General features: G+C 33.5%; 2 protein-coding genes across 2 annotated transcripts; both read right to left on the minus strand.

Moving 5' to 3' along the window:
- Positions 1-151: 151 nt before the first annotated feature.
- Positions 152-3,368, minus strand: LOC120256670. Its single transcript, XM_039264357.1, has 3 exons — positions 1,657-3,368; positions 1,167-1,276; positions 152-612 (listed from the first exon to the last, which is right to left on the minus strand). The coding sequence occupies exons 1-2, from the start codon at positions 3,330-3,332 to the stop codon at positions 1,201-1,203; spliced, it is 1,752 nt and encodes a 583-aa protein (XP_039120291.1). The 5' UTR covers positions 3,333-3,368; the 3' UTR covers positions 152-612; positions 1,167-1,200.
- A 223-nt stretch (positions 3,369-3,591) lies between these two features.
- On the minus strand, positions 3,592-9,417 carry LOC120256671 (disease resistance protein UNI-like). Its single transcript, XM_039264358.1, has 3 exons — positions 9,208-9,417; positions 8,930-9,132; positions 3,592-4,950 (listed from the first exon to the last, which is right to left on the minus strand). The coding sequence occupies exon 3, from the start codon at positions 4,945-4,947 to the stop codon at positions 3,592-3,594; it is 1,356 nt and encodes a 451-aa protein (XP_039120292.1). The 5' UTR covers positions 4,948-4,950; positions 8,930-9,132; positions 9,208-9,417.
- Positions 9,418-11,166: the final 1,749 nt, after the last annotated feature.

The following is an 11,166-nucleotide window of genomic DNA, read 5'->3' on the forward strand; positions in this document are numbered from 1 at the left end:
TATATCTACTTACCTTCTTCGATTTTAGTTTATAATGTGTAAACTAATACAGTGCAACCTTGATACATCATTTACTCCATATAATACATTAAATTAATATCACAGCAATTTTAGTTAAATTCTTTTCATTTCAACATCTTATTCAGCCCAAACAATTACAAAAGTCCAAACAATACATTACAGTAGAGTTTAGTCCAAATCCCCAAACAAATGGAAGCAAAAAAAAGCAGCTTTTTTTTCTCTCTCTCTGAAACAGCATAGCTGATAGCACAAACAAACAAAACAAATTACTCATCAGTAGCCAAACACCAGCAGAAATTTGAAACAATACTTAAACAAACCGAACCACCAACAAACACAACCAGAATCTGAAAGTCACTCATGGATTGCCTCTGCAATCAAGATTGCGTTCAGACAAGATATTCCAGACATGGTCACATGCTCCCACGCCACTGTTTGTGTCACAAATGCAGTGAGTTCAGGCATTGCTTATTAACAGAAGCTTCTTCAATACAGGAAACAAGTATTCATCTGCTGCTTTTTAGGAAAGCACAATTCTCTCCAATGCAACGCAGTCTTCTACATGTAGTTTTTCCAGTTGTTGCATTCCACCTGTTTGTTTCAACAAGAACAAGAAGAGGTATGTCAGTTTTATACAAGAAACAACATGCAGCGCTCATAAGATGTTCAAGTTTCGAAGCCCTTGCAAATTTGATGATGATGATGATGATGATTTCCCCTTATTCCTTCAAAATAACTAGTGCTTTATTGAAGCTCGGGGTGCATGAGATATCTATGAATAAATGTTCACTAATTATGGAAAAAAGAGGACATTAGATCTGGAATATTAAATGATGTTTCATGGAACAGAGATTGCTACTGAATCCCATTGTTAACTGGTTGGCAGTAAAACTTATTTTGTGTTATTTGTTTGATTCTACGATTCTTATTGCACTATAACAAATATCTAAATCAGCTGCATGTTTTAGTTACTAAGTGATTTCTAACCATCCATGTGCAAATGCAGATGTGTCTGGCTTCAATGAATGGTTAACTTATAAGCATCAACTCGAAATTGACAAGTCACAGTGAATGTCAAAAGTCAATTATGTTTATCAAGCACACACATTGTTATCTTATAAATAGAGTAGAGACACTGTGTTTACCATTCATAGCTATAAGATGCCTTCATTCTTCTAGCTACCGATCAGGTTCCGAATCTCCTGCCTCTTCTTCCTCTCCTTTCGCATCACCTGACTTCTCCTCCTCCCTCGCCCTTCGTGAACCAGAAGACATTCAATATCAAAGTATTGCTTGATACAAATTTTATGATTAATATTTGTCTTCTGTACTTCCCCAGTAATAAGTCTTGAATATGTAAGTATAAAATAAAACATACATTTGGTAAAAAAATAAAAATAACAAGACAACATTAGCAATTACTGCACATCAATATACAAATCAGAAAATAATAAAAAGCAATTAGCAGAGGATTTCATGAATCAAGGTCCAAAATGGATAAAACTAGGATATTTTTCACACAAATTTGTTACTGGCGATCTAAATGCAGAAGCAAATCAGATGAATACAAAGAATTTTAGCAAAGATTGAAGATGAGTGTGGGGATGATGATGATGATGATGATGATGCTCTTACCATAGCGATTGAATTTGTTCTTCCAACGGCTCCTGTAGTTTAGGGCATCTGTCTATTGTGTAAGCCCAAAGACATAACCACTCCACAGGCAGTGCTGCGGGTTGATGGAAGGCAGTGAGTTGAGGCAAATCAATTAGGTCGAGCATCCCCAAATTAGGGAAAGGACTATTTTTGTAAGATTCTTGATCAACAACATGTGTGCCTGTGCTTGCAGATGCTTCCTCCTTATTTTCCATAGAAAACACCACAGCCTCCAATGCAGCACAATTTGTAATAAAAAGTTTTTCCAACTGAACCATGCTTTTTGCTTGCTTGTAGGAGAAAAGATGTGTAAGTCTTGAACATGACACAATATTGAGTTCTCTTAGTCCTTGAAAGAAACACGGGGCTTGCAAAGACGTACAAGGAGAGATCAACTCACTCATCTCTAGGCAGTTTTTAAGTCGAAGCTTCTCTAGTTTTGGAAAAGGATCTGCCAATATTGCCATTGTCTCCATCTCAAATGAAAGCACATATCTCACACCACAATTATCGATATCCAAGTGTTTCAAGTTTGGAGGGCATTGCAATGGTTGTAGGCCATCATATTCAGTTTTGTCATGGGCTTCATGATCGCATGGAAACAGTTCCAGCATCATAGGGCAGTCCTTAACGCTTAGATGCGCTAGTTTCTGCATCCTCTGCCAAAACCTTGATGGAATTAAATTGGTCAAATTTGGAAAGTTGATTACTTCAAGATGCTCCAAACTTATTGAGAGCGCCAGCCATGGGATATTGCTGTCGATCGAAATCAGTTCAGTTTCTTGGGATTCTACTAATACCAACTCTATTGTTTTTTCGAGTAATCTCTTGGCCCAAACAGCCAAAGGCCTGGTTCCCATCAGTTCCAAACATCTTCTATTGCTATCCCTGGGAAGAGACCAATACCATGGCTTGCCTTTGACAAAAGATAGGCTGAATTTTAGATCTCGATCAGGCCAAGCACCTGGTGGGACTAGTTCATGTGATAAGGGATCATCTAAGTCCACCGCTTCTGCGATGAATAGGTGAGTTAGATGCCTCAAGCTCATCAACTCTCGAAAGCTACCTTCAAACTTGTTCATGAACAATTGTTCTAGCCTACGAAATTTTGGCAATTCCTTGGAGAAGTAATCATCAAGGGAAGGTGATATACCAGTTGCAGTACTCAAATTAACAAATCTCAGATTTTGTGCCCATCCTGCACCTTTTGGAGCAATGGACACCGAAGAACCTTCCAGCATAAGCATTTCAAGCATCTTCAACCCATTAATGTAAGATATATCTTTTAGAAGATGACAATATCTCAGGTTCAATACTTTGAGATTAATGAGACAAGAGAGTGATTTTGGTAGCGATTCAATGGCAGTAGAACTCAAGTCAAGAACCATCAAATATCCCATGTGTAGGAAGAACATTTCTGGGACGCTTGATAACCTTATATTGCCTGTCAGGATCAACATCTCAAGTTTAGGATACTCCATTGGATCATGAGGGAGATCTTCAATATCATTGTTCGTCAGTGAAAGCCGTTGGCAATTTCGCATCACACTTTCATTAGTTCTTGGCCAATCTGTGAAGCGTTGCCCAGCTCTAACATAGAGCGTATGATCTTTCGCACTGATTGAGATCGCCACATCTCTAACAATATCATGCATTCTTACACAACTTTCAGACGAAACTCGAGACGAACCTAGAAGAAGCAAACTACAAGCTTTTTTTTTTTTAAAAGAGGAGCGGGGCGAACCCACTGAGAGCCGGGGCGTGCATGCGCCGGTGGAACAAGTGGGGATGGGAGCGCATGTTCAGCGTGAGCGAAACCACGCGTCTGCAATCACTATTCTGACTCCCAGAAATGTGTCGCCGGTGAGAATCGAACTCACCATGGCTCGGTGAAAGTCTCCATCGGCGACCGTCTCAATGAGCCCGAGATCGTTGGCGCAAACTACAAGCTTTTAGGTGGTCAAGCAGTAGGTACACTCTGCTCTGTGCTTCGTTTAGAGTTTCAACATCAGCTAAGAGGCCCCCACCAACCATCATAGGCATTAATTCTTCTCTAGGAATATTCCAATCTTCAGGATACAAACAACAGAGCAAGAAGCAAGACTTGGCTGCCTCACTCTCTAAGAAATTGAAACTCAGTTGGATGGATTGAAAAAGTTGTTTATTCAGCTGCATCAACACTGCCTCCCAAATCTCAGGGCTCTTGCCCTTTAGTGCTGTGCCAAGAACCACTAGTGCTAGAGGCAGACCAGCGCACTCTCTTGCCACATTATGTGCCAAGTTCCTTATTGTGGGGGACTCCACTGCATCCCCTGCTCTACTCTTGAATAGACTCCAAGATTCTTCATCAGATAATGTCTTCAACTCGACTATCTCTTGACACCTCATTCCTTCACAGACACCTTTATTTCTTGTTGTGATTACCACTTTGCAATTGGTACCCATCTGTGGAAATTGAATCCCAGCATCTGACAGATTAAAGCTTTCCCATAAATCGTCTAATATCACCAAAACTTTGTTTTCTGTAGTTGTCAATCTCTTTGCAAGGTTGGCAGCAACTACTCGTACATTATCTTCCTTGAGTTCCAAACCCAAAATTGCTGCCATCTCTTTTTGAATTCTCTTTAGATCAATGTTTTGTGATACAGTCACCATCACCACCTCACAAAACAACTTTTGCTCCTCGGCTTGCTTTGCGACTTCTTTAACTAATGTTGTCTTTCCTCCTCCTCCCATGCCACAAAGCCCAATTAAGTGCACAGCTTCAACCTGCAATGCTTCAAGCATTTTCTTCTCATGTGATTTCCTTGAATCGAAAATCATGTAATCTTCATTAAACAACAGTGAATCAGTTGTGCTTGGCGGTGGCCCCTTGTGAGACACACTATCAAAATTGCCTTTTCTTATAAGATCATCAGTGGTTTCCATATGATGAGCAGCCTCTCTTCCAAGTTTATAGTGCAAGTTTATGTGTGGAAAGCAATTGTTGGAGATCACAGTAGCTTGATCTTTGATTCTCTTCACCTCTCCTTCCATTGTGTTTACATCCGCAAACCAAGTTTGAACTACACCTTTGGCCTCTTCAAGCCTTTCACGTCTGGCTGCGTCAACCTTAATTTGGACCTCCTTCTTAAGTGCATCGAGTTCATTAAATTTGCGCTCCAACTTCTCAATGTTGCTTTTGTAGCAAATAAGGTAACCAAAGTGGCGGCTAATGGCGACCCATGCAGGCTTGACAATCTCACCAGCGATTGAGATCAAGAAGTCCATTCTCTGGCAACCACAGAGTAAATACAGCTCTTTTTTTTTTTAAGAATAAAAACTGAAAAGCTCGGAGAAAGTTAAGAAAAACACAACTAAATTAAAATAATAAAAATACTTCAAGAGCTTTAAATAAGTTAATCTAAAAAATATATAAAAAACCAAAGCCACTTGATTCAAGTGATCTCTCATGCAGAGTACTAAGAGTTCGATACTCATTAGAAGAATTAACTCACCCACCATGTGCGCTCAAGACATGGGAGTGCGTACAAGGTTTTAACTCATCGCCGCACATCCTTTGACATGCTTGTTCAAGACATTAACTAACGGCAATAAAGATACTAAACCAACAACTGTCTATATATATATATATATATATATATAACAAGGTAAAAATGTTGACTATTGGTTTATTCAACTTCTCGCAAAAATGTTTTCAAAATTTATCTGAAAGTAACCAATGACCAAGTGGTCTATTGGTAGTCGAGTCCCAATAGAACCCTTCACAAGTGGTGAAAATTCGAATCTTGGGTGAGGGCACATTTCTAGAAATGTGAATAGTGATTAGTGCTGTGGGTGGCTCAGATGACATGTGCGCGGGCCCCACTCCCATTGCCTCCGCTGAGAGCATGCACGCCCCTTACTACTTTCATGGCGGTACCAGCCTCATCTTGTAAAAACTAATCTGAAAGTAAACCACCCTCACATTTGGGTCAGAGACCAATTATCTATTGGTCTGACTGAATATATATATATATATATATATATATATATATTTGAATAATGACATAAAACTATAAACATATTTTATAATAAACAAATAATATACATAAAACTAACAATGTATAACTAGAATATAAATTGAAATATAAACCAAGTGCCTTCATTCTTGCATCACAGAAATTTACTCATTGTCATAAATTAAAAAAAAAACTATATTAATGTATCAACAATTTGGAAATAATAATATAATTGAAGCAGAAAAAGGAAGCATGAAAATCTCTGTAGAATTTTTAATTTCTAACCTACCAAAGATTTAAGAATTTAAATGTCTTTTCAATGAAAATATATTTTTTTCAAATTTTCAAAAAAATATCAATTTTAATTTTATTTAAAAAATATATAAATTAAAAAAACATACCTAAAACTTGAGGTTATCAAGAATTAAAAAAATAAAAAATTTATTTATAGCCATAGATTAAAGGAAAAAAAATACAAAAGAAATCTTGTGGTTTTTTACTTTTGCAAAATAAAGACGGAATTTTTTTTTATTTTATGGTACGTGGTTTTCCAAATTTGCAAAAAGAGAAAAAACCATTACAAAGAATTAACAGTGTTAACTCATATAGAAAAAATCGTCATTTCTTTTAAAACCCGATTTATATGACATAAAAATAGTTTATTAATCTTTCCCAAAATTGCACTAAAAAAAATAATTAAAATCCCTAATGTCAAACAAAATTACGTTGAAAAATCATGTTTTTTATGCCATGCGGCGGTTTTTTTACATGAACGAATGATTTTGCCTTAGTCAAAAATAAAAAAAAAGTTAACACCTCTGACATTTTAACTCTTTTTGCAAATTTAGCAAACCACATGTCATATAATAAAAAAAAACTTCTATAATTATTTTGCAATCTTGCTTGTGTTTGAGAGGCCTCAAGTTCAAAACCTCTCAAGCACAACGCAAAAAATAAAAAGGTGTTTATCGCTAATTTGTCAAAAAAAAAACACTATAATTTTTTTTTATATATTTTTCCGTATATTAAACATGATGGAAGGATATCATAGGTGACTCAAAAACAAAACAAAAAAAAATTCATAGAGTAAACAATGATGGAAGGATACCATAGATGAATTGGAGAGTCAACTTTTTGCAATGTGCAATGTGTGAGCCTTCAAAAGAGTTGAGAACAGTTACACAATGAAAAAATTGTTATGGAATCCAATCCCTAACAAGGAAATTCCTATTTATGCACCAAGTGTTTCAAATTAACAAATAAATAAATTAGTCAAAAATCGAGCCATGCCCAAGTCTTACCAATCGAGCAGTTTGGCTAGTTTCACAACAGTTTAACTTTCAGTTAATAATTGGTATAAAATTACACCAAATTGTTACTCAATTCCCAATTCTTCCTAACTGATCGGTCAGTTCGATCCGGGTTTAAAATTATTGCTCACAAAAGATGAATAAAAAAAAAATTGTTGACTATTAACATATGCTAAAAACCTGATGCTCTCTAATTGCAAAGGTAAATTTTTGCTAAGAGATAAGTGCATCATGGAGGTGGGTAGAAAATTTTTAGTGAGTCATCTAGACTTTTGAGCTCGTTTCACTTTTTGATCAGTCTGAATTTCGATTTGTATCAATTTAGTCATTCGATTTTAATTTGATTTACCCTGGTAATAAATCGAGGATTTGAAACACACTGATTGATTACATCGTCATGCAAAAATGTAAGTCGGATCTCCTGATTGACACATTATTAAGTCTATTAGAGGGCGTCACCCGTCGAAAAAGAGCATCATTCATTTTGGAGGTTGAAATATTTTTGCTTTACTACTAAGTGAAATGAAATTAAAAGTTGGTGACGAAATTGACATCTGCAGGATGAACGATGAGCCAGTAGCTAGATGACTTACTAAAAAATTTACCCACATCATGGAACATCTAAAAAAATATACTAAAATAACAAAACTGAGATTAATAGTTAAATTGACAAGTCATTAACTTTCCCTCTTCAAGAGAGTACAAATTGCATATTGTTACTCACTTTGTTCCTGTATAAATGTTTCAAATGACAGAATATCTTAGATTAAGAAAGTTAATTGGTTTTCAAAAATTAATAAAAATTTAACTTCAATTTTTAAATTTTTTTTTAATTAAAAATAAATAAATAAATAAACCAAGTTCATTGAGACAGGATGCTTTACCCATATTTGTATATATATATATATATAATTAACATTTTCTATATAATAAAATGAGAAATAATATGATAGCAAAGCTAAAATTTAGTGGCATACATGCTCTGCAACCTTAGCTGATAAGGTAATACATGTTTTTTGGAATATGGAACTCTTAAATATCACGACAGCTCGAAAGGAAAAATTTTTAAGAATAAAAACTAAAAACAAGGACAAAAACAAAAAAAAAATGAATAAAAAGAATTAAATTTCTTAAATTATTTTAATAATTTAATTAAAAAACGATAAATTATGTTTAATTAAAGTGATTTATCCAATAAAAATAACAAATCAAAATGTTGACTACTACATATGCTAAAACCTAAAGTCTCTTGTTGCATATATGTTTTTTTTTTTTTGAAAAACTGTCGCATTTATGTGATGGCAGATTAGTCTTAGAAACAAATACATCATAAATAAATGGACTAAAATGACAAAACAACTCAAATTGAGCTGCTGCAGGGAAAAAGAAATCTGGTGATGGCCCATTAACTTTCCCTCTTCAGAGGAGGCTGATTGCAAACAAAAGGTTAAGCCGCTAACTAAAGTAAGGCCGAGCAAATGAATATAAAAACAAAACAAAATCATCTGTCCTGCAACACCATCTGTTATGCACATGGCATACATGTGTGCATAGATGTAGAGGAAGGGGAAGAAATAGAAGGTGGGATCCACAAAAGTAGTTTTGGAATGTCAACAAGGAATACAAGAGGCAAGGGTTTAATAATTGAATCAATCGGTGAACCGGTCCGATTGGCCAATTAATTCGCGGTTCAAATGTTCAATCGATTCAACTGATTCAAACCGATTTGATCGACGGGTTTAACAATTTTTATTTTTAAAATTTTATTAGATAAATAAAATTTAAAAAAAAAAAGGAAGTTTCATAAAATTATAAAAAAAATCCAAAAAAATCAGAAAAAATAGAGGAAAATATAAATTCTCATCAATGTGTCTGCAGATTTATACATTCAGTACCAGAACTCAATGAACACTTCTATATAAACCACAATGAGAAACTTACTTCACTAGAGAAGTAGCTGAACCAATCTCTTCAGGAAGACTCAAGCTATTATTCACTTCACTCACTCTCCAATGCCCACCGGAATGCACCCTAGCTTTATTGTGATTGATATTCAGAACAACCAACGATGATAATTTTCTCAGATCCTCTCTCAGAGATTCGGTGTTATTGTGAGCCAAAATAAGCTTTAGCAGCTCCACAGCCTTAAAGGATAGCAGTAAAACCAGAAACTATTGCTGATAAGAAGCTCAAAAGAGAAACCAAAGAAACCAGCATACCTCCAACCATTTTTCGCAATCACTGACACAGCATCCAAGCACTAGTAAACCTCATCAGGAACTTCTCAGTATGAGAAAAGAGAATGGATCTTGATCAATAGAAGAAGAGAAGATATTCAAATGGAGCAAAAGAGATCCACTGAGGATTCAGGAAGGGAGAGAAGAAGAATGTGGGAGCATGGTTGGAGAGGTTGAGCCGTTGACTGATCCAAAAAGGGGGTGGGACTATGAGAGTCGACTGAGAAATTTTCTTTAAAATCTGTCAGTTCGGTCGAAATCAGTTCACCGGTGTTTGTCCAAAATTGGTTTAATCGGGACCTGATTCAATTTATGTGAGTGAACCGGACTGACTGGTGGCTCCTAATTAAATCAGTTGAAGTGGCCGGTCCAATCTGGATTTTAAACCCATGACAAGGGGATATATTCTCCGGCTACATATCCGACCCCGGGTGCGTGTGAAGATTAATTATTATTTCATCTCCATATCAGTAGGAAATACTCAATTTTTTTTTATTTTTAATCCCAATTACATATATATTTTCTTCTGTTTGACTGTCTCTATCTATCTTGGATCTTTTATACGTAGATAGATTTTTCTCATCTTTATATCTACGGATTCAAGAATTCTCGGTTTTTTCCATTCGTTTTGTATAAACTAGTGAATTATATTATTTAAAATATGTTTTAAATAGATATATACATCTTTTAATTTTTAATTTTTAATTAAATATATTTTAAAAAAGAATAAATAAACCACAAACTTTACCAAAAGAGAAGAAATAACATATAGGTTTAAAAGTGAAGTTTTGTTTAATTTGACTTTGAGTTAAATAATATTAATACAATTAAATATTTAATATTATTTTTTATATAGTAATAATTTTTTTTAATATTAGGTATGTTTATTTAAATAACCAAATTTTTGACCCAAGTATGTTTAAGCCAATGGGTATGGTTTATGACTAATGGGTGAGTACGATATATGATATATCTGTAGGTAATAAAGTTTAGAGGAAAATTTTATCAATATTATTATTAATTTTTATTATTTTCAAATATATATATATATATATAGTATAAATTCCACCCAAATTGGATTCAACGTGACCTTTGGATTCTTTTAAGTATTTACTTCATTAAAATGGCTTCTTGTTTTAAAAAAACAAAAAAGATGTTAAAGATTAGGTTTAAAAGAAAGGTTATGTTTAACTTAATTATGAGTTAGATAATATTAATAAAATTTAAATATTTAATATTAAAATTTATTTTTTAAATAGTAATAAAGTTCTTTTTAATTTTAATATTTTTAAATTTATTATTAGATATGTTTATTTAAATAACTAAAATTTTTTTATAAATTTTTCGTTTATATTATAATGGGTAATAAAATATTTGTTTGCGCCATCATGCATAATGGGGTATATTAAGAAATTATATTATTACATTATAAAATTTTTATATTTAATCTTATTATAAATATTTATTAAAATGAGTCAATCAAAAACTTTATAAATAAAACTATATTTATTTCGCAAGAAATTCATTTACCTTGGACTTTATCAACCCCTAGAATAGTGAGAGTGCTTCCATGTTTTCATTAGAATAATATAATTAATCAAATGTTTGTAAATGTTCTTAGAAGCATTATTCATAGTTATGATAATAAATAAATCACCATAACCAAGCTTAATTAACATTGCTGTAAAATAACTCCATCAATGAGTGAGATTTGCATTTAATTTTTTTATGTAGGTTATAAAATAAATAAATGTTTTTTAATTTAAATTTATGAATTTTATATAAAAAAATAAAATCTAGTTTTCTTAGTAATATGATCCTTATCAAAATTCAAAGCTTTAAAAAAGAGCCGCTCGCTATAAGATGATATTTAAAAAATTAATCCTTATCATTTAATATGAAAGGACACAAATCTTGATTAATTTTGAAATGACCTTTGTT

Source organism: Dioscorea cayenensis, unplaced genomic scaffold (genome assembly GCF_009730915.1).
Source record: "Dioscorea cayenensis subsp. rotundata cultivar TDr96_F1 unplaced genomic scaffold, TDr96_F1_v2_PseudoChromosome.rev07_lg8_w22 25.fasta BLBR01001561.1, whole genome shotgun sequence".
Classification (NCBI taxonomy): domain Eukaryota; kingdom Viridiplantae; phylum Streptophyta; class Magnoliopsida; order Dioscoreales; family Dioscoreaceae; genus Dioscorea; species Dioscorea cayenensis.

What these genes read in the sequence shown, in the direction of transcription:
- LOC120256670 (XM_039264357.1), bottom strand. Translation starts at nt 3,332, where the DNA reads ATGCATGATATTGTTAGAGATGTGGCGATCTCAATCAGTGCGAAAGAT. An exon ending in GAACAAATTCAATCGCTATG is followed by an intron (nt 1,277 to 1,656) that starts GTAAGAGCATCA and finishes TGGTTCACGAAG; the next exon opens with GGCGAGGGAGGAGGAGAAGT.
- LOC120256671 (XM_039264358.1), bottom strand. Translation starts at nt 4,947, where the DNA reads ATGGACTTCTTGATCTCAATCGCTGGTGAGATTGTCAAGCCTGCATGG.